The 27,472-nt window shown below is 42.7% G+C and overlaps 2 protein-coding genes and 3 long non-coding RNA genes across 9 annotated transcripts; 3 read left to right on the top strand and 2 right to left on the bottom strand.

Moving 5' to 3' along the window:
• Positions 1-2,311: 2,311 nt before the first annotated feature.
• Positions 2,312-2,688, bottom strand: LOC121597722. The gene is made up of 3 exons (XR_006005453.1): positions 2,597-2,688; positions 2,419-2,488; positions 2,312-2,354 (listed from the first exon to the last, which is right to left on the bottom strand). It is a non-coding gene; the product is annotated as an uncharacterized LOC121597722 (long non-coding RNA).
• On the top strand, positions 2,329-2,705 carry LOC121597721. Of its 2 annotated transcripts, none has more exons than XR_006005451.1 (3): positions 2,329-2,370; positions 2,442-2,539; positions 2,618-2,705. It is a non-coding gene; the product is annotated as an uncharacterized LOC121597721 (long non-coding RNA). The 2 variants fall into 2 exon arrangements; XR_006005452.1 differs by having other exon boundaries at positions 2,332-2,370; positions 2,436-2,539.
• Positions 2,706-3,219: 514 nt separating this feature from the next.
• LOC121597724 lies at positions 3,220-3,959 on the top strand. Its single transcript, XR_006005455.1, has 3 exons — positions 3,220-3,501; positions 3,567-3,670; positions 3,749-3,959. It is a non-coding gene; the product is annotated as an uncharacterized LOC121597724 (long non-coding RNA).
• Positions 3,960-12,895: 8,936 nt separating this feature from the next.
• On the bottom strand, positions 12,896-13,547 carry LOC121597719 (60S ribosomal protein L38). The gene is made up of 2 exons (XM_041923736.1): positions 13,434-13,547; positions 12,896-13,363 (listed from the first exon to the last, which is right to left on the bottom strand). The coding sequence occupies exon 2, from the start codon at positions 13,360-13,362 to the stop codon at positions 13,150-13,152; it is 213 nt and encodes a 70-aa protein (XP_041779670.1). The 5' UTR covers position 13,363; positions 13,434-13,547; the 3' UTR covers positions 12,896-13,149.
• A 525-nt stretch (positions 13,548-14,072) lies between these two features.
• LOC121597711 (carnitine O-palmitoyltransferase 1, liver isoform) lies at positions 14,073-27,393 on the top strand. 4 transcript variants are annotated; one of them, XM_041923720.1, is made up of 12 exons: positions 14,073-14,371; positions 21,448-21,822; positions 21,888-22,024; positions 22,105-22,261; positions 22,342-22,785; positions 22,870-23,385; positions 23,480-23,505; positions 24,704-24,769; positions 25,342-25,480; positions 25,552-25,800; positions 25,884-26,243; positions 26,322-27,393. In XM_041923720.1, the coding sequence occupies exons 2-12, from the start codon at positions 21,682-21,684 to the stop codon at positions 26,451-26,453; spliced, it is 2,367 nt and encodes a 788-aa protein (XP_041779654.1). In that variant the 5' UTR covers positions 14,073-14,371; positions 21,448-21,681; the 3' UTR covers positions 26,454-27,393. The 4 variants fall into 4 exon arrangements, with proteins under 4 accessions (XP_041779654.1, XP_041779656.1, XP_041779653.1 ...); XM_041923722.1 differs by lacking the exons at positions 14,073-14,371; positions 24,704-24,769 and adding exons at positions 18,616-18,858; positions 24,009-24,071; XM_041923719.1 differs by lacking the exon at positions 14,073-14,371 and adding an exon at positions 18,617-18,858.
• The last annotated feature ends 79 nt before the right edge of the window (positions 27,394-27,472 follow it).

Here is a 27,472-nt window from a genome sequence, read left to right on the forward strand (position 1 = left end):
ACTGTTGAATCTAAATAATTTCAAGAATTTTGGCTCATTTTTTGACATTTCACGCCTTTTGATCCACTCCAATAGCATTCTTTTTAATGACAAAGCTTTCCTAATAATAAGTGCATCGCTATAAACGTACTGTAAGAGCTATGGCACAACTTAAATACGAGCGTTTACGTTTATCGTGTCAGTGGGGCTGTCGCACATGGTAATCATTAAGTTTGAGCTGAATTTCATCCAGAAATAAAACAATTTCACAGTCTTTTTTTGGAGGAAACAAATAATTGCAATTTTTTTAAAATAATTTAGCATACTTTTAATAATCGTTCACTTTGTTATGTATGTCGTAATTTATCTATTAATTTGTTGCAAAATTTGATAACCCGCTATTTCGAACACCAGAAATGGTAATAATGCACGATTTTGATAAGCTATTGTAAACTGGTACAAAGGTGCATGTTAAAACTAATTAAACACTAACATGTAAACAAAATAATTTATGAAAAACTAAGCCTAACTAAACTAGTCTTGACCTAGCAAAAAAATAAAAGGAAAAAAACATAGGTAGAGCGTAGAGACTATCATAAAGTTAATGAAAAAAGAGAGTAAATGAAAACTAAGAAGAATAATTAAAGAGAATTAGAAGAAAAAATACGGTTACGCAAAGAGTTAAGAGAGGAGTCGAAATCAAAGAGATAGTAAAAGTGGTTAAACAACCTGAAACAGGATAGAAGAGGATCATTGAAAGTGTGGCGTACCTCGCACGCAAGCTGCACCACACTATAGTTGCGCTAATACACCACACCTGCGTTACACCACACTTGCGTTACACCGCATGCAAGCAATCGGCTTAATTCGGTATTCGTACCGAACCGGATAACTGCACTACCGTGCATCGGAAATAAAATATAAACGCTCTCTTTCATTTTGACCGCTAAGCGAACCAGACGTGAGTAGAAGTCATTCCGTACATCCGAAGTAGATAGTAGTTGACACGCATAACCCTATAACTGGTGACCCCGACGTGATAACCGAAAAAGTTTAGTTTCGATCGCAAAAATTACAACCGTGTAATTTATCGCCGCGAGTGTTCGACCGCGTACTCTACTTCCGCGAAGTGCCATCGATTTTATACGGATCGAAAATATTCCGCGCGTCGCGTTAACAAGTTCAGTGTTTCGCTATATAAGAATCGCGAGTGTAAGGACAATGACCGACCCCGCACCAGCACCGGTGATGGTTGCGCCAGCGATGGCAGCCCAGCATTCGCCTGCACCGCTACAGCCAGCGCCTATTATCCGACAGCCGAAACTAGAAGAGGCAGAGATCGCGAGCTCATACGCCAAAATACGCTTTCCCGAATTCGACTCCGAAGATGTGGAAACATGGTTCGTTTGCTTAGAAGCGGCATTTTACGTTAACAACGTTGCTTCCGATAAGCACAAGTTTAACGCAGTGATCGTTGCACTCGGTACCCGCGCAAAAATTTTTCACGCCGCCATTGCAAAATGCAACAAGTCGACCTTGGCTGATAGATACTTTACCATAAAAAAATCGGTCATCGATTTTTTTCTGCCGTCGGAAAACCAACGCCTTACAAGCTTACTCTCGGGCGTTTCGCTAGGCGACCGGAAACCGAGTATGCTGCTTTCCGAGATGCGCAGAATGGGAGGAGAAGGATGTTCCGATAGCATCCTATCTAATATTTGGTTACGCGCCTTGCCAACCACCGTTCATTCCATCATCGCTGCAATGCCATCCGCATCGCTTGATGATCAAGCCAGCGTAGCGGATAAAATCCTCGAAGCGCCTAGCAATGCCATTTGCACCGTTAATGAGATCAACACTCCTGCCGCAGCCTGCAGTTTAGAAGCCCGCATCGATGCACTCTCTCGCCGACTAGATGAAGTCCTAACAGCTGATCGATATTCGTATGCAGATAGCAACACACATACCCAAGTAGCAGAGCCGATGTTGTTGAGAGGTTTTTCTGTGTGCCAAAGCGAGAGGCCCTGTCTTCTCTCTCTAGATTTTGCACGGCAAACCGCCGCCCGTGTAGAGGTGTGTGCGTGTGACGAAAATTTATAGATGAAATACGGGGGAAGCGGGGTTTGAAGTCTTTCGTTCGTCACACACACATGCATTTACCAGCGGATATCGCTGCACCGAGTATAGCCATCTCTCTCGATCCACCATGATTTTTCTGCTATCGCGCTCATCCGGGTGTTAGGCATCCTCAGTCTGTCCAGATCTTTCCCTATGGAAGGATGTATTGAAGTGAGGTGCGATTTCTTGTGCGACGTACTTTGCTCGTCTACGTTTTGGGCAGCGTTCCTTCTTCTTCAGTTATGGAATGATTTATCCTAGCAAATTGTTGAGGTAAGTTTCATGTTCACATGTGTGCTTGTGCAGCTTCGTTCAACTAACCTTTGGCGTCTAAAAAGTTACAGGTGTGCGCGCTATTTATCAACGACTACCTGCTAGCCTCGTCAACAAACTTCAAAGTGAGCGACGCAAAGAAAACGTTTTCCAGTTTTAAAATATTAAGGTAAGTTTTGATCTAATCATATGTGTTAAACTCTCCATGGTAATACATACTACTTACATTCATTATTGCTTCATTCAGCTCCCTGTGAGGACGTCATTACTTAACAGAAGCCGGTTCAACACGCGCAGCTCCTGTTCATGACGTCATCACTAAACTGAAGCCAGCTGAACACGCGCCGCACGGATGGTAAATTTGGAAGGGGGAAAGCGTTCACACAGCGGGAGTATGCCAAAACACATGTGGGAAGGGAGAGCTATATTATTCAATAAACAGCATGCGAATGTGTGCTTAAAGCAAATGTGAACAGCCTCATAATTTCTATAAGCAATCCGAAAAAGGGGGTGGAGCAAACACATTGGTATGCGTGAGCGGCTGACGAAACCAGAACGTTTAGATGTGTGCGTGACGGATGGTTCGAGCGCCTGTGGCGAAGCTCTCGACAAGGCTGCAAACGAGAGCTTCGTGGAGAGCTTTGTAGAGAGCTCAGATTACACAGACCGCCGTCGGTTTTTGCGTCCTTGGGTAGAAGTTCTCGATCCAGACCCCAAGTAGCAGAGCCGAAGTTGTTGAGAGATTTTTCTGTGTGCCAAAGCGAGAGGCCCTATCTTCTCTCTCTAGATTTTGGACGGCAAACCGCCGCGCGTGTAGATGTGTGTGCGTGTGACGAAAAACGATGGATGAAAAAGGGGGAAGCGGGGTCTGAAGTCTTTCGTTCGTCACACACACATGCATCTACCAGCGGATTGCGCTGGACCGAGTGTACCCATCTCTCTCGATTTGACAAGATTTTTCTGCTATCGCTCTCATCCGAGTGTGAGGCATCCTCAGTCTGTCCAGAACCTTCCCTGTGGAAGGATGTGCTGAAGTGAGGTGCGATTTCTTGTGCGACGTACTTTGCTCGTCTACGTTTTGGACCGTGTTCAGTTCAGTTATTGAATGATTTATCCTAGCAAATTGTCGAGGTAAGTTTCTTGCTCACATGTGTGCTTGTGAAATTACATTCAACTAACCCTTGGTGTCTAAAAAGTTACAGGTGTGTGCGCTATTTATCAACGACTACCTGCTAGCCTCTTCAACAATCTTCAAAGTGAGCGACGCAAAGAAAACGTTTTCCAGTTTTAAAATATTAAGGTATGTTTTGATCTAATCCTATGCGCTAAACTCTTTATAGTAATACATACTACATACATTCATTATTGCTTCATTCAGCCCCCAGTGAGGACGTCATTACTTAACAGAAGCTGGTTCAACAAGCGCAGCTCCTGTTCATGACGTTATCACGGATGGTACCCCGTCCGCGGTAGGAGGAAGGAAGAACGAGAGGAGGAAGAACGGTAAATTTGGAAGGGGGAAAGCGTTCTGCCGTCTACACAGCGGGAGTATGCCAAACACATGTTGGAAGGGAGAGGGATATTATTCAATAAACAGCATGCGAATGTGTGCATAAAGCAAATGTGAACAGCCTCATCATTTCTATAAGCAATCCAAAAAGGGGGTGGAGCAAACACATTGGTATGCGTGAGCGGCTGACGAACCCAAAACGTTTAGATGTGTGCGTGACGGATGGTTCGAGCGCCTGTGGCGAAGCTCTCGACAAGGCTGCAAACGAGAGCTTCGTGGAGAGCTTTGTAGAGAGCTCAGATTACACAGACCGCCGTCGGTTTATGCGTCCTTGGGACAGCGCCATCCGTCTAGCCAACCATGGGGGCAACGAACTTCTAGCGCCATGCGATCACGCACACCATCACGCGCACCGCGCCGCTGGATCTGTTGGTTCCACTATCGCCATGGAAACAAGGCAGAGAAGTGTGAGAAAGAGCACTCTAATGACACAAACACTAAGTGTATTTTTTTCGACGAGCATCTACCGGTTTACTCCCGAAAAAAGTAGTGCGTTTCTCTCTACACTCTCACACTCATCTTGGCCGAGACACTCTCATCAACCCAGCCGAGACCGTGAGCACCAGCTATAACGCATCCTCACCGCAGCAGCGCAACAGCGACAGCTTACCACTACAAGCAAGCACGACGCTAAACACCACCAGCACCAGCATCAAGCTGAACCCCGGTAAGGCCGAAGTAATCGAGCGCATCTATGTGAACGACAGCAGAACCAACAACAGATTCCTGATCGACACCGGCGCCGAGATTTCCGTCATACCACCATCCAACAAGGACAGAATGAACCCGATGCCAGCCAGAAAACTCTTCGCTGCAAACGGTAGCTCAATCGGTACGTACGGCACAAAAAACTTAACCCTAGACATCGGTCTTAACCAATCATTCACATGGCCATTTACAATAGCAGATGTAGATTCGCATATTATCGGAGCTGATTTTTTAAAACACTTCGATCTACTCGTAGATATCAAACGCAACAAGCTAATTAAAAACAAAACACACATAACTAATACACTACCAGCACAAGTATTCGCATGTAGTTCAAACGATAGCTTCTCACATCTCTTAAACGAATACAAAGATATCACGATACTCGATAACACACGCAAAGCAGTCAATACAAACGTAACACATCAAATCATTACCACCGGTCCACCCGTCTTTTGCCGTCCACGCCGTTTGGACCCAGAAAGGTTACGTGAAGCAAAAGCTGAATTTGACTTTCTCATAAAAAACGGCATTTGTAAACCATCGAAAAGCTGTTGGGCAAGCCCTTTACACCTCGTAACGAAACCAGATGGAAAATGGCGACCCTGTGGGGATTATAGGAGCTTGAATGCTATTACCGTTTCTGACCGGTATCCCGTCCCCCACATTCAAGATTTTTCAAATATTTTGTATAACAGAAAAATATTTTCTTGCATCGACTTGCAACGTGCATATCATCAAATACCTGTGGCTCCTGAAGACATACCCAAAACAGCCATTTCAACACCATTCGGGTTATTTGAATTTAATTTTATGACATTTGGCCTTCGAAACGCAGGACAAACGTTACAACGGCACTTGCATTCCATCCTTGGCGATTTAGATTTTGATTTTCCGTATGTTGACGATTTATGCGTCGCCTCCGAGAACGAAGAACAGCACCACCAACATTTGCGCATACTGTTCGAACGTTTGAGGCAGAACGGACTAACAATTAATCCAACAAAAAGTCAAATCGCGCAAACAAAAGTAGAATTTCTTGGTCATCTTGTAACCGCAGATGGTATTAAACCAAAACCCAGCAAGGTTCAAGCTATTTTTGACTTTCCAAAACCAACCATAGCCAGACAAATGAAACGCTTCCTTGGCACGATTAATTTTTACCGGCGTTTTATACCGCATGCAGCAGAGCGCCAACAAATTTTGCACGGTATGATGAATGGCAACATAAAAAATGACTCCACTATACTTACCTGGGATGAAAACAGCACGCAAGCATTTGAACAATGCAAACACGATCTGGCAAACGCAGCTTTATTAGCTCACCCTTCACCAAATGCAAAGCTCGCCTTAGATGTTGACGCTTCAAGTCATGCTATAGGAGCTGCACTAAATCAGTTATCTGACAAGGGTATCGAACCTCTCGCTTTTTTTTCTAAAAAATTGTCACCTGCACTTAAAAAAGCCAGCACTTATGATCGCGAACTTTATGCTATATACGAATCGATAAAGCATTTTAAAGACCTTTTGGAAGCACGTGAATTTATCGTATACACGGATCACAAACCGTTAACCACTGCATTTGATCAAAAACTCGAAAGAGCCAATCCCACGCAACAAAGAAGACTGCTTTTCATCAGCGAGTACACCACCGATATACGACACGTGGCCGGCAAACACAACCTAGTAGCAGATATGTTAAGTCGTATAGATAGCATAAACACGCTCATCGATTATAACCAATTAGCAGATGCACAACAAACCGATAGCGAACTACAGCATTTTTTAAACAACCCACCGAAAACATCATCACTGATATTAAAATCACTGGCTATACCGAACTCTACCAAATCTATTTTCTGCGATATTTCCACACAATACATCCGACCTTTCGTTTCCAAAGCGCACAGAAAACTGATCATCTCCAAACTGCACAGCTTATCGCATCCTGGTATTAGAGGAACAACACACCTAGTATCGCAACGCTTTGTATGGCCATCAGTTAGAAAGGAATGCAAAGCGTTCGTAGAGACGTGTATCGAGTGCCAAAAAAACAAAATAATACGGCATAACAAGACACCTACAGCCGCTATAGCCACACCGAACGCACGCTTCACACACGTACACATAGATTTAATCGGACCACTACCACCATCAGAAGGAAACGCGTACTGCTTGACGATGATCGACAAATTTACGCGATGGCCTGAAGTAATACCGATCCCCAACATCACCGCCGAAACTGTTGCACGTTCCTTTATTACAGGATGGATTTCGATATATGGTGTTCCCTCTAAAATAACCACCGATCTCGGAAGGCAGTTTGAATCGGAAATGTTTCGTTCATTGTCCGCAACGCTCGGAATCGACCACCTTCGAACAACACCTTACCACCCCCAATCAAACGGCCAGATCGAAAGGATGCATCGACAGCTAAAAACCGCTATCCTTTGCCACAAAAACGCTCGTTGGACGGAAGCACTCCCAATAGTGTTGCTTGGTATGCGCTCCACCATAAAAGAAGACATCGGTGCAACAAGTGCAGAACTCATCTATGGTACAACACTTCGATTACCTGGTGAATTTTTTGACGAACCATCGAATTCACCTAACATCACGCCTGACTACATAGCAAATCTAAAAAATATAATGTCATCGTTGAAGCCGTCCCCCACATCGAACCACAACACGAAAGAAAAAGTATATGTACAAAAACAACTAAAGTCCTGTTCCCATGTTTTTGTCCGCATCGACGCCGTGAAACCCGCTTTAACCCCTCCTTATGACGGTCCATTTAAAATATTAAAACGTAACAAGAAATCTTTCGTTTTAGATATCAGAGGCAGGAAAAGTGAAATTTCCATCGATCGTTTGAAGGCCGCATTCATGATGAATGATGAGTCTCCGATCCAAAGCACCACCCCCGTTGATGAGGAAAACAATCTGCTCGCCAAAACGACCGACCCACTTGCGACTCGAACTGCCGTCCATCAGACGAGATATGGTAGGAAAATTTATCTTCCAGATAAATTTTAAATAAAGGGGGAAGTGATGTGGCGTACCTCGCACGCAAGCTGCACCACACTATAGTTGCGCTAATACACCACACCTGCGTTACACCACACTTGCGTTACACCGCATGCAAGCAATCGGCTTAATTCGGTAATCGTACCGAACCGGATAACTGCACTACCGTGCATCGGAAATAAAATATAAACGCTCTCTTTCATTTTGACCGCTAAGCGAACCAGACGTGAGTAGAAGTCATTCCGTACATCCGAAGTAGATAGTAGTTGACACGCATAACCCTATAAAAGTATAAAGAGTATGACGTGTTTCAATTGACAGAGGATCACGTGGACGAAGAGAACAAGAGGGAACATACAACCAGATGGACGAGAGTAAATCAGGAGCATCAGTAGCAGAAAGTTATCAGATTATTTTATTTTATGATCCTATTTTCTGATGAATATTAATCCCAACTAAATCATAATCTTTACGAAATCCCGATTTTTTTACGGAAATCTATTTTTACTCGGTGGTGCTATTCTTACTTCGCACCTATATTGCGGAATATTTCCAATTAATTGAAAACTATCCAATCAATACACAAAAGTAATGTGCTTGAATGGTGTAAAATAGGTTATTTTAACATTCCGAACTAAACATTTTAACATTCCGAACTAAACGGTATGGTCAATTCACAATTATTGTAAAAAAAAACAAGCTAGGCTATACAACACACTTTTAAAAGTGTTTACTAACAAAATAAAAAAAATAATATGAGAATATTATAGTCAAACTTCCAAAAACTGAATTTTCCATACAAAATGCAAACGTTTTAATCGAACCGTCTATCAACTATCAAAGAGGCAATTAAAAAGTTTGTCAACATTTTTTTTACTCTATACATTCAGCACTACAGCCGCCTTGTAGTCTTGGTCTAGTGCAGAAGTTCCTGGAACTGTCAGACAACTACAAAGCATTCCAGTACCCACTTCCAGGAAAGTTTCCACTGTAGTTAAGAATGAATTTTGCTGGTGCTAATATAATGCTCGAAATCAGGAGAGTGGTAGAATTTTCAACAAATTTCGGATTATCGGAAGTGTAATGGTCTGTGGCACTGGTTTAAGCTTATTTTCTAAGTGGCAAAAATTACATCAATATGCTACTAAACCTTATTTTGCATTTTTCTTGGTTATTTGTTATGTAAGGGTTATGAAACTTACATGGTGTTCATAGAACACTCTAAGGTGCCCATTTTGCCCCAAATGCCCATTTTACCCCGCTTTCCCCTAAGTATTTGAACTTTTCAAAACGAGCAGACACGTGTCGTTCCTTCTGTACACGAGTCATGCGTGAGTTCATGCGGAATTTGAATGTGGAATCGCTGGTCCAGCAAATACCGTCTAGTTATGGGGGAAAACGACGGCTCCAAAATTGGAGCCGGCTACCACCGTCTTCACAATTTTTTCACGAAACTAGCTGACTGGGACGAAAATCACGCAGCAATACCGGAGATCCATATCGATCGGCGCAGCAACATGAGGCTGAGGGAACGGAGAGCACAGGAGAGGCAAGAACGTCGGGGCGGACGGTGCAAGGTGCTTCACGGAAGGCAGTAACTACGAAGAGTATATCTAGTCAACCACCAATAAACACTTCGCGGGGACGGAGAAGGGTGATGGAGAGGTTTATGTATAAAAATGTAATATTATGTTATTATATTATATTATTATTATTATTATTATTATTATTATTATTATTATTATTATTATTATTATTATTATTATTATTATTATTTAAATTTTCCGTCAAAATGGGTTAAAACAGTGTATATGCTCGTTGTCGGGATGAGGAATAAAGGGTGACGCGTATAGATTACATGGACTGAAGGGAGGAAAGGTCACGAAAACGTCAACGAAAACAGGACACTGGGACATTGAAGTCAAACAACTTGTAGAAGTTGTTGAAAGCCGAGCTTATCGTTCGAACCGTAGCGGTTCTGGCGGGATGTGATAGATAAGGGGGGTGTCTGTCACAAAGACGACGAAAGGGGACATAGAGTGGAATGGTGGATAGAAGGGATGGGACATCGAGTTCATTTAACAGGATAGTTAATATGACACTTGCACGGATATGGGAATGGGTCTTTCTTCAATGGAGCGTAACCCAACGGATGGGATAAAAAGAAAGGATTTGATGAGGACCGGGAAGGAACTAAACTACACTCGCTACTACACTCGAGTGAACTTACGCTGGACATTCTCCAGTCTGGCTATCGCTGTCGAGTTAGGAGAAGACCAAACAACAGCGGCCTATCCCAGGATAGGTCGCCCCCAGCAGCAATACAAGGACTTCAATAGTATGTATTATTGACCATACTAAAACCAATCCGATTTAAAAGTCGCTCATTATACCAATTTACATTTTATAAGTGTAAGTAGCATTTTGTATGAACCATTTTAATTTAATATCATTTTAACGTTGATCTGTTAATGCCCATACTAGGACCATTAATGCGCTTAAATTGACCCAGCAACCATACCATACAAATGCTGACCGCATAAGGATCCTAGATTAAACTACTGAACCCATAACAGTCCCTGTTCTGATTTCCAACCCATTCCGGTGCTAGAGCTGATGCCGAATCGATACCGGTATTGGAACATATCCCAAACCCATACAGCTTTTGAACTGAACTGACCCTGGAACTGATTTACATCCTATACCATTGCTGGAATTGCTCCTAAACATCTACTGATCCTGCAATTTATCTCGAACATACGCTAGAAGTGATCCTAGAAGTGATGGAACCGGATCGGGAAACTGCCCCGATGCAAAAATTTGCTGTTTTTGAAAAAAAAAAACGTACGCGTAGAAATTAAGCTTGACGTTACTAGCATGTTGTTACATGAAAAGAAAAGATAGCAAGATGTATGGAATTTGGAAAAAATGTAACAATTCTAATATTGTCAATTTACTTCCTTATGTTTGAAACCCTAATTTTAGCACAGGCAGATTTCAACGGTACCACTGCCGTTCGTTTCGAACTGCTTAGGCATTGGTGCGCTCTTTTGGTAGGGTTCAGCTACAGCTAAAGTATCACGTACCGATGGTGTGTAGTAGTGGTGGGAGCTCGGATTCGGACCTACCCGATTCCGATTCCGTGTTCGGAATCAATTCCTGAGCCGATTCTGATTCTGGAGTCGATTCGGAATTAGATGCCGGGATTCAGAGATCGGAATTGGCTTAGGAATCCGAATCGACCTGGGAAACGCAATTTGCTCCGGTAACTAAATCAGGATTGACTTCAGTCTTCAGACTTCGGAATCATGAATTCGCTGCGGAATGAGAATTAGCTCTTGAATTGAAATAAGAAGTTTCAGAAGCGAAATCAGTCCGGGAATCTCCATGAAAATGAATCGTTTACAAGTAATTTTATTTTTTTTTATTTTAATCAATACTTAGCATCATTGGATCTAAACGCCTATTCCTATGGAGCTGCCGAAACCGACTCCGTTTCGAAGGCAATTCTGATTTTGGAGCCAATTCCGATGTCGATTCCGAAGCCGATTCCAGAATCGATTCCTTAAACTGATACCGGACCTACTATCCGGAATCAATTCCAAAAAACATCGGAGCTAGCCGGAATCGATTCCGTCGAAATCTTCATTTTTCCCATCACTAGTGTGTAGATCATCAGCGTATGCCATGATCTGCATAGACTTATCTTTGTTTAATAATTTAACTAAGGATTCAGACTTCATCCCGGTGCCATGCATGGCAATGTCTATAGTAAAGTATATTTGGTGTTATGGTTATGGTGGCCATTTAGGCCACCAACCTTATAACGCTTTTCATTTAAACACACACAAAATGTAAAAGCACAGCAGCACTATGGTTCTGGGCGAATAATGAATCTTTTTCTCACCAAACGCTCCACACCCACGTTTTGATGAAAGATTTTGGCAAAGAATTTCAATTTTCATTTCATCTTTTAAAAAAAATCGATCCACTCCAGTACCGCCCAGTATCATAAATATTAATCAAAAAGATGTTCCGTTGATATGTTGTGCAAAAGGGAAAAGTTTTTTTTTGTCCGTGTTTAAACCTATCAACATTCTTCTCACTTTGAACCCATTCATTGCATTAATCGCAGCAGCATAAGCCAGGGGGAATTTTGACCCAACCAAATGCTAAAGAAAAAAAGATTTTCCGACCCATCTTTAATTAAAGAATTATATGATGGATCCGTTTCAGATGCAATCCTGATCGGGATCAAAATGTTAACCCTCACTGACCCGACCCGTCCAAATGCGTGGGGGATGGGATAAATATCTCACCAAGATTGGCGTAAAACGTGCGCAGCACGTAAAGGCAAAAGGGTTTCCGAGTTCATTGAATTGTTTTTGTTCGTACCGTCTACTACCGGCAACACAGCCCAATCTGGGACACCTGAGGCTGTATGAAAAACGTGTTGGTGCTTTGCTATCCTTTTGTAGAGTTGGATTTTAATATTCAGTTCCGTTATTGCTCCTTTTCGTACAGTTCATCCATCAGTTGCAGTATTGGCTGGTACTAATAGGTAATCCAGCAAGATCAAACCTGTGTTAGAAATATTCTGTGCATAAAGCTATAAGTTTTTCAATACTATGGATATTTCTTCCTAATGTTTTTTTTCCTGAAAGATAAAATGAACACGAAACAAACTAAAACGTTTGCTAGTAGATTAAGGATGCGTTTACTAGCAGTGGCGGATGGATTTCGGGTGCCTTCGTTAAAATATATGGTGTTCTTACAATCCTTCGAGCCTTCAGATTGATGGAGGCACGCGACTGCTTAATCCGCGTACCGTTAAAACCGCTACTAGCTTACGTTATAACGAGTAGATGCAGGTAGCAGGAACACTATTTCTTTTATTATATTTTCCGGGGGAAAAATGCACCGCGCTTGAAGTTGTAACACATGAAGAAAGATACAGATGCTACCGCCAAACATTCTCATGAAATGATTCTCTTCTACCCCAATTTCCACGAAACATGACACAAACACACACAACAGATGTTGCTCATTTCAGCCGGCAAATGATGACAGTCAGTCCTTCAACGTTTGAAATAGCCCAATTTCAATGAATCTATCTACCGGCAACTTTAACCAGTAACCACCACCAACCTTACCATTTGCTTCCCTGAAGAGTGGAGGGAAGGGGGAAACCAGAACACGACCAAACCAACAATAGTTCCATCATATTTCGTCACATACTCTTTATTCACAGCCACACACATTAAACTATTGGCCAACTCGAGCACATCGTACGTTCTGTGCGCAGTTGAAAACACAGAGTATATGAACGAAACGCCACATTACTTCACGCGAGGCCGTGCAAAGCGACCACCGGATCGAAACGTCAGCCGGAATCCGCCCCCCGACCATCACACAACATACGCTGGGAACGGGATGGGAGGGGAGGGACAGCAGCTCCAAGCGTCCCCGCCAGCTCACTTCACTTCCTTAACCTGCAGGCCTGGGGGCAGCGATTGCTTTAGCTTTTCTGCCTTCTCCATGTCCTTAACCACCAGCGTGTACAGGTAACGGGAGCAGCGGATCTTGAACTTGGTGTTGGTCTCGTTCTTCTTTATCTTGACGGCACGCGCATCCTTCCTGCGGGCCTTGATGAGAAAATCTTTCACTTCCTTGATTTCCTGCGGCATTCTGTGGATGGAAGAACGTACGGCACATTAGTCCGGAATGTTCGCTCGCTTGTGGTGCAGAATTTACGTACTTTAGCTGTAAAATGCAAAGAATAAAGAGGAAATTTCACTACGGCTCGGTAACGTGCGTGTTGTTGACGTTAGCGACAACCCGAAAAGAGAGGGAAAGAGAAGCCGCAACCGGAAACTTCAGTGACGTTCAGGCCCATCCCGCACGTAGCGCACTCTAGTGGCAAACGCATTGTTCTACATGACGTGTAGTTCAACTGCTGCAGTCTTTCTAAATTTGTGTTCGATTGATCCAACCACATACTTTCGATGTTTTTTGTCCAACACATTGTAATTTATACTTTTTCCTCATATTTTTCTTGCAAAATATCATAGTGTTTTGTATTTGTGCAACCAAAATATAATCAACAATCATGTTTACCTTGGTATGAACAAGGTGTTCAAATTACTCCCACCTTTTCCGTTAGGTACGTTAACAAATATATTTCCTGTCATTTTATCGGCATTCGGTGTATCATATAAAAAATATCCGTACATTTTCTTTACACAAATATATTGTTCAAATTACAAAACATATCGTTTGTGTACAGCAAGAAGCAGAAATTTTCGAGATGTGCCGTGTACCTTTTACGTCAAGCACGCTGCTGTCAAAATGTACCGAATGGCCGTACCCGCTATATCACACAGCAACATAATAAACCTGAAGGCGGTTCGTAGTCGGAGTTCCGTTTTCTCTGTTTTCAGTCGTGTTTGCTTTGCGTAACCAATGTGTGATGGTAATTGAATTAAACGAATCAAACTACGCGTTATTAGAAAAGTGCGTTTATGCTGTGAACGATTTTATAAACATTTATCAATGATCAATCCGATACGGGATTGAATAGTCTTTTTTTGTGTGCTAATACGGCACAACAGCGACGAGTGAATAGGTGTTGTCCGTGCACGAGAGCAACGGTACTGCAATAGAGTGGAGCCACAGCAGCGGGTGGGTGGTACCGAAGTAAGTGTGACTAAAAATAGAAAGAACCTTTGAACGTCGCCACTAGTTATGACGAACCTGTCGCCGCAATGGATCGCAAACGGATATCCTTTATTCAGGCACAGATTGCTGTTAATTATCTCACTCCAATGGTGCTTCAAGCATTCCTGCACTGCATACCCCTATTACCCGCCTAGTTGTTTTGAGAGTGCAATAACAAGTAAGGCAAGCAGTAGACTACCCGAAAAAGCTAATGTAATAGACAGTAAACAAAAGGGTGACCGTAAAGAACGGTCATTGGCGTGTGTGGAGCATAAACACGTTTCCCGTTCGTCCTTGCCAGTCGGCATTCCCGTTTGTTTGGTTTCGTTTTTCACACTGACCTACTTTTACATTTAGTGCTCGCTCGCAAATGCACATGTGTGAGTATGATCCTGTGCGCTCACGCGCACACACATTCATAATGGTGCGTGGCAGTAAACATAGCAAAACGTGTACGACGACGGCGTGTTGCACTATCGTGATTCATGAAAAAAAAAATGATTTAAAAAACGTTTATTTGCAAGTTATATCATATATATTTTCATTCCACGTAAATAATATATATATATAATGAATATAATGATATAATGAATATAATGAATGAATATAAATATAATTTTATATATATTTATATATATGTATATGTGTGTGTATTTATATGAATGGTTCTGGGTGGTATGAATGAATTTGAAGAATTGAAACTATTGGTGGATTCATAACCAGGAGCCATTACTAGTAATGCATCGTTCGAAAAGTCGGTCTTATCGTTTGCCTCAGGCTGTCGATTTGTAAATAAATAGAAATCGTCGGCTGAACGAATTGCGACTTAAACTGTCGACTTAACACCACGACCGTTAGCTAAACTCCTAAAGAAGGTTTGAGAAAGATCACCAAAGACTAATACATTTCCCAATCCATTTCTTATGTTAATTAATCTAGGTTCTAAATGATTTTAAATCCAAACTAAATGCAAATCGAACCTCATGGTTTAAAACCTTGATTTATTATTATTTTTTGCTTCTCAGTCAGGAACTGTATGAATTATTATGATTATATTTTATTATCTACATGTTCCCAACAAAAATCGAGAAAGCTCAATTATATGACTAAAACTACTACTCCAATTAGATCTTAAAACATTGATCGAATATTTGTTTTTTGTTTTGTCTATTCCATTGTCATTTGAATTAAACAATCTCGCTGCCGTTAAGCGATCGAATGCAAGCAAAAACGAATGCACATCCCCCCTTTCAAACTTGAAAAGAAGTTTGTTATGCAATGGTAAAAAATAACAACACAAAAAAAGCCATCGTGACCACAAGCGCGGCGTTTTCTCATCGGTCAAAGTCCTCTTCCCCATAGACAATCGGCAGTGGCAGTGCGTACAATGCTGAAGAACAGCTCAGCCGCTCACAAACACTCGCACGAACGAACGCATGGAAAAGGAACGCCACGAGTATGAAACTGCGGCAAACAAAACAACATCCGTCGCCAATGGACCAATGCTCCATCAGCCCCATACCTGGCCATGTGTGTATGTGTGTGGTGGTGAAAATGTCCGCCTAGCCACAGCCTTTCGAGGTCGTCAGATCGTTGAATATATCTAGCTGCTGCGTCAACCCGTTCGTACCGTTGCAAGTGCAAGCAAGCGGGCTGCTGGCGGACATTCCACACGCGCAACAAAAATTGCAGCTGATCCGGCAAACAAACTGTTGCACCGCTGCATCCACTATGAGAGCACCCCCTATTGACGGTGGGAAGGGGATTTTTTTTTAATTCGATACGAGACGAGATGCAGCAAACTGGTTTTAACATGGAAATGCCTCCGCCCAGTGCAATTCCTCCGATCGAGATCTCCCGCAGAATCGCTTCTCGGTGCGCTGTTGATTGTTGTAATTTATTTCGCTCAATCTATGCAAGTAGCGAATGCCATTTCGCTTCCCGCACACAACCCTACTCCAAAAGTGCATTCGGCCGATGGTGAATGATGGTGGATTGTAAATCTGTTGTACTGTCTTTAGGCACACGAAAAAGAACGATTATTTGGGTGGATAACTAGGGTGCGTGCGTATCAGTTAATAACACCGACCACCAATGATCAAATGGCACATCTAATGCTAGGCTTGCAACAGAATTATGAAAAGATTTGCAGCGTAAAGCACTGCATAAAATCGCTTATCAAAATGTCTTTGGTGGAATTGTAAGTTACCTTGTTGACACTTCTAAATCAATGCCAACGGCACACGGTCCTTGTCAGGTTTATCTAGCCGGCATTGTATTTGGCTTGGTGGAGCAGTGGAACCCGTGACATGGATTATTAGCGAAGGTTATTGTGTTACGGGCGGTGGGTTTTAGATAAAACATACAGTGTAAAGTGCGTTCGTTCGATAAGTATTATGCAAGGTGCTCTAATGTAACACACGCATTATTTTCAATACTTAGACCTAGAGAATTCTGGTCAATGTGCTGCGGATTCCTTCGCGTTTTATTAATTTCTTTGCAAAAGCTCTAAACCCAAACTTGGGATAAGAAGCCAAAAACGTGGACAAACCACGAGATGGTGTGGATTCTACCAATAATCGCAGTTGATTATTTAAATATTGTCTATTCCTATCGAACTATGTGTTCAATAGACTCCTAAAAAGTACAAAATAAATAAATAGAAGCAAAGATGATAGATTTCTAATTGTTCGGTTTCCTTTTGTATCGTTTTAATTAGCAAAGGTGCTAGCTGTTTATTGCCCAAACAGTATGGACTTTAAGGTCAATATTTTAAAATTTCTCAATAAAAATCTCCATTGAACCAACTGCATTATCAAACCAAATCGAGAACTGATTTTGCTATATTTTTAACAGCAGTCAGGCTCATCTTCAGCTGTGCGACATGTGTGGTGCTGGTTTGTGGTTACGTGGCCTCGCTAAAACATCTATCCACCGATAAGTGTACATGTCCCGAAATCCCGCGGCACTTATCACTTCCTCGTTCCAGGGGTTGGATTTAGTAACCGGTTCAATCTGGCTGAGAATACAGAGGAATTACGAAAAGATTACACTGCAGAAAACGGAGCTTCCGCGGCATTGAATGGGGCAGCAACTGTGTTGCGATAATCGCGCAAACGCTATGTGTGTTGCCGTAAACGCCACCAATGATCGTTTTCTGTTCGATTATTATTTTAGTTTTGTTCGCCTCTAGAAGATCCGCAAGCTGTCAGGCAAACATTTATGCTCACATGTCTTCAATTACCGGCGTGTAAAATTAGAGAGACGGACAGAAAGAGAGGGAGACGCAGCAAATTCTAGCGTTATTCGAAACGCTTCTCTCTGCGCTGTATATAACCATCATAATCCACCGGCTAACGCTGATGGTGCTGGCAGAGTGTCGCGAGCCGCCCTGTTTGTGTGTCGTAGTGCTGCTGCCGGAACTCGTAGGGCAGTGGCTGCGCGTGCTTCACTATCGGCTGCCTACGGCGCAACGCCGATTGCGCCGGGAGTTGGACTTTGTACTGGCCTTCCCCCTCTTTATTTACGTCACCGTTGCGAATCCGTTTTGGGGCCGGGTTTGTATGTTTTCGTTGATTTGTTTGATGCTCGAACACCAAAATACTGTTCCACGCATCACAAAATGTACACAAACGCTTCATGTAAGGTGCCGGGTTTTCCGGTCCGCCGTCCAAAGGTGAAGATTTTAAGCGCTAAATGGGACATTGAACCGAACATTATCTTAAAAAAAAGATCATGACGCATGGTCTCGCTCAGGTGTCCAAAGCTTAGCGTTCTTTAATCGTGGCTTAATGGGGATCGCTAGACGCGACATTTTTGTGTGGGACATTTGCTCGCTTCGCTATCCTGAATGCTGCCGGCTAATGATCAAAGGTCAAAATGATGCTTGCCAATATCAAGCACCGACCCGTGCTCGTGAAGCAACCAAATCCAATTGCGTTCGTTATTTACAGAGCCATGCCTCCTGTCCTGTCCCTTCCTTCCCTAACGCGCACACACACACACCCCGAAAGAAGATCACCATTATTCCAGTTCTGCTTCTTCTTTGGCACCATTCATATCCCCTTTGGAACGTCTTGCAAACACATCTTCACACACGCTTGACAAAAAGCGCAACAGCGTAAAGGCACACATCGCCACATCCCACCAACACCACGACTAGATAGAGTGGTCGGAACCAAAACACGTCAAAACACAAAGGTGCGTGACGTAGAACACACGCGTGCGGAGGGCGCAGTTCCCCACCACTCCCAAACCCAAGCGCACGGGCCTCGGGTGGATGAAACTCTTGACAGCACCCCGTGTCAGTCGTCGGTCACTGGCCAGCCAGTACGCATGGTTAGTGTCGTCTATTCGGTTCGCGCGTATCAATCGGCAAGCACCAGGCCAGCCTCTCAGTGATCTACGTTTGTGAGTAGCTGCTATACGCTTTCGGAACGCAACAAAAAACAAGGCAGCTGATAACGGTAGTGTGTGAAACCCCTTCGTTTAACATTTATAACGTGACCTCACCATACATACATATAAAACGCCATTGTAATGCGTTTTCCGTGCGCGGCATTTGCATTCAAAGTATCTCAAATCGTTATTGCTGCAAGCTGCCCTTCCACAACAGTAGACGAGAGATGATGCCGCAGCTACTGTTCCCTTTTCCCATAGGTTTAAGTGTAACGATCGATTAACACTGTGTGACAGAGTTTTCGGTGGTAGAGAAGTGAGTGGATGCTGGGGAGTTCGTGTCTACTTTAACTGGAATACCCACTAGAGATCGATCAGTCAGTGATTGAGCGAACCCTTTCAGTGTTCAATCTGACTTTTAGGCAATATTAGTTTCGAAACATGGTAATGGTACTCAAAGCCAGCTGTTACGAGGAAATTTGAAGCGAATGACGATCCCAAAGCAGTATACCACCACCAAAGTGATCGTTAAGATCGTGATCGCCAGCTAAAACTGAACCACAAACTGGCCCACCCAATTGAACGTAGCTTTAGAGGGGAAAGGTACCGCTTGCTGTTGGGTGTTTACCTGAAACCGAACTGGATGACCTTAAGGGCTGGGTAAGGTAACAACAAGTCACCACACCGAATGGCAAGGTGCAACAGGTCGTCCACAATTGCGATGGGGGGTGTAGTGTCATGCTGGCTGTGATAATGATAGAATCGATTACTTCCTCATTAGAATCTATTCCGTGTGTTTAGTTGCCGGTTGGCGCAGCTTAAATGCCGTCTTCATTAGTTTATTTGACCGACGGTGTTGGTCAAGATTCAAGTTTGAATGGGTATGCCCTTTCGTATTAACGAAATGGAAATAGATGATCTCTTCACCTTCACACCGCTCTTCCGTGTTCGGTGCGCTTGTCCTAAACAAAGCCCTCCAAAACGAGCCAAATGGAAAGTGGAAAGTTTACTGTTACCTCTTAAGTAGCTTGGCGTGCCAAGGTGTATTCTCGCTGTCGCTCTCGCTCAAGAAAATCCGGCAGTCCATAGGCCAGTCGTTCATGACTTGCGGCAAAGTGTTAGACTGCGCGTCGAAATAACCGTAACTTCCTAACCATCCATCTATGCAACAGCGTGCTGTTTTTCTAGTGTTTCCATTTTCCGCAGAGATTTACTTCTCCACGCACGCAGAGTTGGTGGTGGTGGTCGTGCAGTTTTCCACTGCCTCAAAAGCTGTGTTAATTTGGAGCAGCCACCAAAAACACCAAGCAAAACCACCGTTGGTGGTGGGATTTTCAATGTCAGGCGCAAACGAATCGTATAATATGCGCACTCCCCGTTATATGGTAGTTTTGTTTCTTCAAATCGTATCGCCGCCGTTTCGTAACCGACGCCATGGCATTGGAAAGATTGGTACGTTGCGTTCGTTCGCCCGCTCGTGATGTTGCCCAGTGGTAGGCATTTCGAGTGGGCAGGCAGGCAGGCAGGCAGGCAGACAGAGGCAGCCTTTGAGCTCAAGGTCACTGGAAGTGATGATTTTGCAACTGAATCGAAAGTTGCCAACGATGTGAAAGACGCACACCTTTTGGGGCAGGTTTCGTTGCATTGCCAGAGGTGCCACACACACACATACACAATACTGTGGAGATTCTCAGTTAGCCCCAAACAAAGATGAATGAAACATTGGGACGATGTTTATTTTTGTTTACTGCACTTAAGAACTACTGAAAGATTGATGTTTTCACCCGTAGTACTGCACGCATGCATAGAAACTGCCCTCTTATCAAAATGGTTTGTTGACTAATCGAGTGGACACGCTCCACAAGGGCACTCCAACTATTACAAACGTGATGCTCACGAGGCCACTTCAATTACAGCTCTAAACAAAATCCGCTGTTAAGCAACTATGTGTAACTTCTTTAGTCTTCATTCGTATTCGTTGAAGGTTAGAGATTTCAGTAACATCAGTAACAATCAAAATTTTAGTCTTTTTACGGAAAATAACATCATTCAGTATTTTGATAAATGTTTGTACTATATAAACATCACTGATAGAAGATACCAATACATTTCCTTTTGATTATATGTAACAATAACGCAGGCAGGGATAATCTTGTATAAATGCGCTTGACATTGACAATGTACAATGTATAATCAGTTGAATAAGCTGAGCTAAACCCCCTTGTTCGGTACCATATACACTTAATGAAAATAGGTGAATTGTATAGGAAACTGACACAAGTAGTACCCTTCACACTATCGCCTGAAACACTAATGAATGTGAAAGATTGTTAACCTTCAATCTCTACGCCACCCGGTAGGACCGGTGGGTGGGAAATAGGCAGCAGCGTGACTGTTAACTTTTCGTACTGTCCATTTATCTGGAACCGGTTGTCAGCATTGTTAGACCGCCCTTTTTCTTGGCGTAACTGATAACATTGCCCAGTGCTCGCGAGTCGGAAATAATCAACGTAAACAACACACTATACTATGTACTGTACTGTTAGAAAGCAAAACGGAGTGAAGGTGCCTACCTAATCGTGCGCCCGGTGACCTATTTTGATATGAGTTGTGTTTAAAATCCCGTTTTTGATTGTTTTATTCTGTTGTCTTTTTAGTGAGATTCGAACATTTTTATCAGCATTGATATATCACCGAGACGAGGCAATCGTTGAATTTGTACAACGGAGTGTGCACGGTTGTGATTGACTAGAGAGACAGCAACTACCATCACCAATACGTATCCCGCCTGAAGGTTGGAGGTTGAGCTATAAGAGAGGCCGTGTTGCAGAGTCTACGCATTGTGATCGACTATTGCTGCGTGTTTATACCGGTAACGTGCAGCCGGTGCAATGGCTGAAGCACATTCAGCTGTTGCATTCTCGTTCTCAATCACTCACGAGGGATGGGACATTAACTATGATCGCGAGGTGCTGGACCTCGTCTGGCAGTCGGGTGTGCGATCGTGGAAGAAACGGTTGGCTCGATTCCGGGTAAGTCGGAACATGATCAATAAGTTTTACAATATCCACGATTAACCATGGTATGCGTTTTTCAGACTGGGGTACGCAACGGCGTTTATCCGGCCCATCTACAAAGCCTGTGGCTGGTGATAGCGATAGCGGTGGGGTTACATTTTACACAACGGCACGTACCATTCGACCTAGTGAACAAATGGCTATCAGTTTTACCAGGGTAGGTTTATTGCCCGGCGAGATAGATGCATATTATTAAAGTAGAGAACATAATCGATACTTTTTTCCTGCTTTTTCCAGCGATTCATTGCAATGGCAGCTGACGGCATGCTCGCTAGCTGGATTAATCGTTTGGCTATCGATTTGCTACACGATGCGATATTCACTGAAACTGTTGCTCATGTACAAGGGATGGATGTACGAAAAGCGTGCCCCGGGTAGCAGAGTTTCCTTGCAGGTAAGCTGTAGATGTAAATAAACATTTAATGGTTGATTCTACTAACATCTTGCATTGCATTTGTTATATGCTTCAAACAGACTCGCCTATGGGGATTGTTCGTGAAAGTGCTTGCCACCTGGAATAAGCCAGGTCTGTACAGCTTCCAAGGATCGCTTCCGAGGTTACCATTGCCAAGTGTGCAAGATACGATGCAGCGCTATCTGCGCTCGGTTCGACCTCTGCTGGACGATTCCAACTACAATCGTATGGAGCGACTAGCGAAAGAATTTGAGCAAGGCATCTCGACCAAACTGCAGCGATATCTGTTCCTCAAGAGCTGGTGGTCTACCAACTACGTGTCGGATTGGTGGGAAGAGTACGTCTACCTGCGAGGCCGTGGTGCACTAATGGTTAACAGCAACTTCTACGGTATCGATGCGATCTTCATGCACCCGACCAAGGTCCAGAGTGCTAGAGCCGCCAGTGTAGTAAACCTGTTGCTACAGTTCCGCCGCACTGTAGAACGTCAAGAGCTGGAGCCGGTAAGTAAATGCGCTACAAACTGGGCATAATTTTAAAATTTGACAATGCATGTATTACGGAATAACATTTCAATGTCTTTGCAGATTCTAGTACAAGGTTTGGTGCCGCTGTGTTCGTGGCAGTATGAACGCATCTTCAATACCGTACGTGCCCCTGGCGTAGAGACCGATAAGATCATTCATTATCAGGACTCGAATCACATCGTCGTACTGTACCGTGGCTGTTATTACAAAGTTATTATCTATCACAATGGCCGTCTGCTGCGCCCTTGTGAACTGCAAATTCAGATCGAACACATTCTGCAACAAAGCGAAGAAAAACCACAACCAGGCGAAGAGCTGCTGGCTTCGCTGACCGCTGGAGATCGCACCAAATGGGCACAGATACGGCAAACCGTGTTCGCGAAGGGAGTGAACCGCACATCGCTGCATACCGTCGAAAGTGCTGCATTCGTGCTATCTCTCGATGAGAAACCATTCGAGTTCGATCTAGCTCACCCGGAAAAGTTGGACCAGTTCGGACGCTATCTGCTACACGGTAATGGACACGATCGCTGGTTCGACAAAAGTTTTACCGTGTGCGTAGGAAGCAATGGAAGGGTAAGTGCGTGTGAGTGTGACACGCTCAGTGTTTTTAATGGTTTAATTTAATTGTGTTATTTGTGGTTATTGAATTGTTTATTTACATTTGCAGATCGGATTCAATGCTGAACATACGTGGTAAGTTGCACGGTTGATATTTGTTTCCAGGATCACTCATCTTTGATCGATTGGAACTACAATTCGGAACTGGAGATTATGGGAGCAAAGGAAACATCCTACTCGGTTTCATCGATGAAGTTTAAAACGTGTTCTACACTCGTCATTCTTACCAGTACATTTCAACATAGTTCACAACACGGCTCCCATTATTTATGAGCAAAACAACATGCTCTCCACCCTGTGTACAACATCTTTATGTATATGTATCTTTATTTTCTTTTAAATTTCATATTTATGTTAAAATCAACATCTACAATGAACGGTCCAATACGCCGTGGAACACGCAAATCGGTTGTAAAATCCATTATAAATGTTTCCACGGCATAATACGAATTGCAAACATTACTCGTGTCAAATATCGAACATGTACCATCATCATGTGAACCGATTCGCGACTTCATCAATACGCCAATTCACATGTATGCGTTCGTCCGTTCCAATTTGTCATCGTACTCTTACAGGGCGGATGCAGCAGTTATGTCACACATTTGGGAAATGTTGATCATGGGAGAAACCGAGCAGCGGTAAAGTGTACAACGTTTGCTATATTATTAGTCTCTGCTTTTCTTACTGTTCTGCTTCTGTACATAGTTATTATGAAGGTATTGGTTGAAAAAAAGGTCCCTTCTCAGGGATGTGGTTCCTGGACGAACATTATTGCACGTACTGTTCAGAATGAAAATGGTGATAATTGCTTTTGGTTGCTGCTGGCGGAAATAATCATTCGATCCACGACATTATTGTTGTAAATAGATAATATCATTACGCTTTTGTTACTTCATTTGGCTGCGTTAGTACATTATCGGTTAGCCGTTGAACAGGTTGTACTTTATCAAGACATGGGAAACAATATTTAAATTTTGTGTACACGTTAAGATACATTATTTGCAGGTGATGGTTTCACAACCCTTTTTAATAGTTAAATCAACAACAAGCGAGAAAGTAGGATTATCTCAACCGTTTATTTGGGAAACATCTGGGAACCGGCGACATCCATATTGCACAGAACTCTACATAACACAATCAAGCTATTTTGTATCCTACTGCTCCCAAATTCTCTCTTTTCGGTCCATGAACATACCATCTCAAGCAATCTTTTCTTCAAACTATCCACATGACTACTACTATTGTTCTACTGACTTTTGTATTCCACCAGGGCTGATGCACCTGTTATGGCACATGTTTGGGAAAATATTGTCGCTGACGAGGCAACCAATAAACGGTAATGGTTTTTAGTATAAGGACCATCCTGACACCCAAACACATTGACGATTATGTAACATACCTTTAGGCTTTCTACACCGTTACGTGTAGCATGACTGAAACACGTGTCCTAATGAAACTAATATCTCCCTAACGAAAGGATTCGTTCTATAACATTTAGTATAACCAGAAGAAAAAAATATGGTTCATCTTTAATGAAATGGTTTTTGATGATGCTGCTTTTATACATTCTCTATGAATGCAAATTGGTATAGGTTAATCATATATAGTATTATGTTTTGTTTTAACATTTCTGAAATAGTAACCCCTTAACAACAGACCCGAAGTCTCAATAATGTCCGATCGTATCCAAATTCTAAATGTGTAATGAGGCTTATTTAATACAAAACTAATGTACTTGCCAGTATTTTTTATGTTGCTGTGATATAGATTTAGCTATGCTTCCAATTAGTACTTTTAATGCTAGTAGTTGCCGTTGCATGCTTAGTTGCACAGAAAATTAACGCTAACTACATGATTCATCTTGGAACGACGATTCTCATAATTTGATCATGCACCTTGCTTTAATAGATATGACGAAAATGGCAACACAGTCGGCATTCCTGAGTTTGAGCCTCCAACTCCCAAACGATTGACATGGGATCTGAATGATAAAGTAGCGCTGGTCGCTATCGACGAGGCACACATTGCCGCTCAGAAGCTGCTGAATGTAAGGTTCAATATATGGCAGCGTAATGTCCACCTGTTTGCTAACCAAAATAATTTTCCCCAACATGGCAGGATGTGGATCTACGGATTCTGGTACATGATGCTTACGGCAAGGGACTGATGAAGACTTGCCGCCTTTCCCCGGATGCCTTCATACAAATGGCGCTACAGCTGGCATACTACAGGGACGCTGGGAAATTCTCCCTTACCTACGAAGCATCTATGACCCGGCTGTTCCGCGAAGGTCGCACAGAAACAGTTCGTCCATGCACGATTGAATCAGCTGCCTGGGTGAAAGCAATGCTCGATAGCAATGTTTCGGTAATGTCTCTTGGAACCGTTTTTAAATCCTAGCTCTTCTATTATTGCTCACTTTCTTCTATCCTTTTGCATTATTCCATCAGACTGAAGAGCGTGTTCGTTTGTTGAATGAAGCCTGCGAGCGGCATCAGCTTGGCTACCAAGATGCAATGTGCGGCAAAGGCATCGATCGGCATCTATTCTGTCTGTACGTGGTGTCCAAGTATTTGGAGATTGATTCACCTTTCCTGCAGGAAGTGTTGAGTGAACCGTGGAGATTATCTACTAGTCAAACGCCGCACGGACAAACGGCCAAGATGGACCTGAAGAAGCATCCGAATTGTATCAGCGCGGGTGGTGGCTTTGGTCCCGTCGCAGACGATGGGTACGGTGTGTCGTATATTGTGGCTGGAGAGGATCTTATCTTCTTCCACATCTCGTCGAAAAGATCGTGTGGAACAACGGTAAATGTCGTTTTTTTGTGAATTTTGATCTTCTATATGAAAACCTCATCTTTCGTTTCACTTACCATTCCATTGCAGAGTTCCGAAAGGTTCGCGCAGGAAATTTGTCGCGCATTGGCTGATATGAAACACCTGTTTGAGGAGTACCGTAGTTTACAGAAGAAAAATCCCTCCAACGGCACCAAGTCCGATAAACCACAGGCAAAGTAGTGTAGTGGTAGTGCAGAATGTAGAAGCAACAAATACAACCCCGTTTAGCGACATATCGTGCAGTAAACATCACCCAATTCGTTCGTAAACTCAATCTACTTTCTACGAAACGCGGCGGTTAGTGTTCGGTTTCAGAAACGTAACTGTGACAGATATACCTGAACCATCGTTTGATAGGCTATCTTCAGGAAATTTTGGTCGCAAATTATTTTATACTTTGACCGATATTACACGTTATAGATACGAAGGTATGATTGTCGTTTGAAGGCGTTGCTGATATTGTTTAAAATACTACTAAAATGTGACTAAATGTGAAGTGCAATGTTTTCTATCAATCAAACGCATAATGTGAAAGAGAAAGGGGGAAAATGCAGCAATACCCATCGATTATGAAACGTTCGTCATCTAGGGGGAAAATAGAGTGCGTAAACCACTACTAATGCACATCGCGACGGTGCGCCGCAGACGGAACGAACGATATTAGTATAAGAGTGATCCATGCGATCCTACTGAACTGCTAGCTGATGCAATCATCAATGCAATTGAAAGACATGCAACATCCAATATAAAATACACAAACTACGAAGGACACGTGGCAGGAAATGAAAATGCTAGGAAATGCTAGGAACGATTGTTTATCTGTTTATTTGTTTTTTTATTTTCGTATTAGTTTTCGTTAATGGTAGTGACCAATGTTTTTTTTGTAGATAATACTAGATAGATGAGATGAGAACACGCAGAAGTAACTGATGTTAATCTATATATAAAACAAATGAGTGTATGCGAAATTTTAGTGTGTATGGGCGTTAATATTCAGGAAAAAAACTGGTGGTCTTTAATCACTAAAACAAACATCTGAAGCTAGCCACTTTTTAAGCTGTTTACAACCTAGGATAAAACCATATTTTGGAAATAAATACACATGCATCAACGATATTAACATGCATTGTAGTTATTTGTGCTATATTTTATGGGCACAGTTTGCAATTAATGTGTTATTTTATTCGATTTATTAAACT

This window comes from Anopheles merus, chromosome 3R (assembly GCF_017562075.2).
Source record: "Anopheles merus strain MAF chromosome 3R, AmerM5.1, whole genome shotgun sequence".
NCBI lineage: Eukaryota > Metazoa > Arthropoda > Insecta > Diptera > Culicidae > Anopheles > Anopheles merus.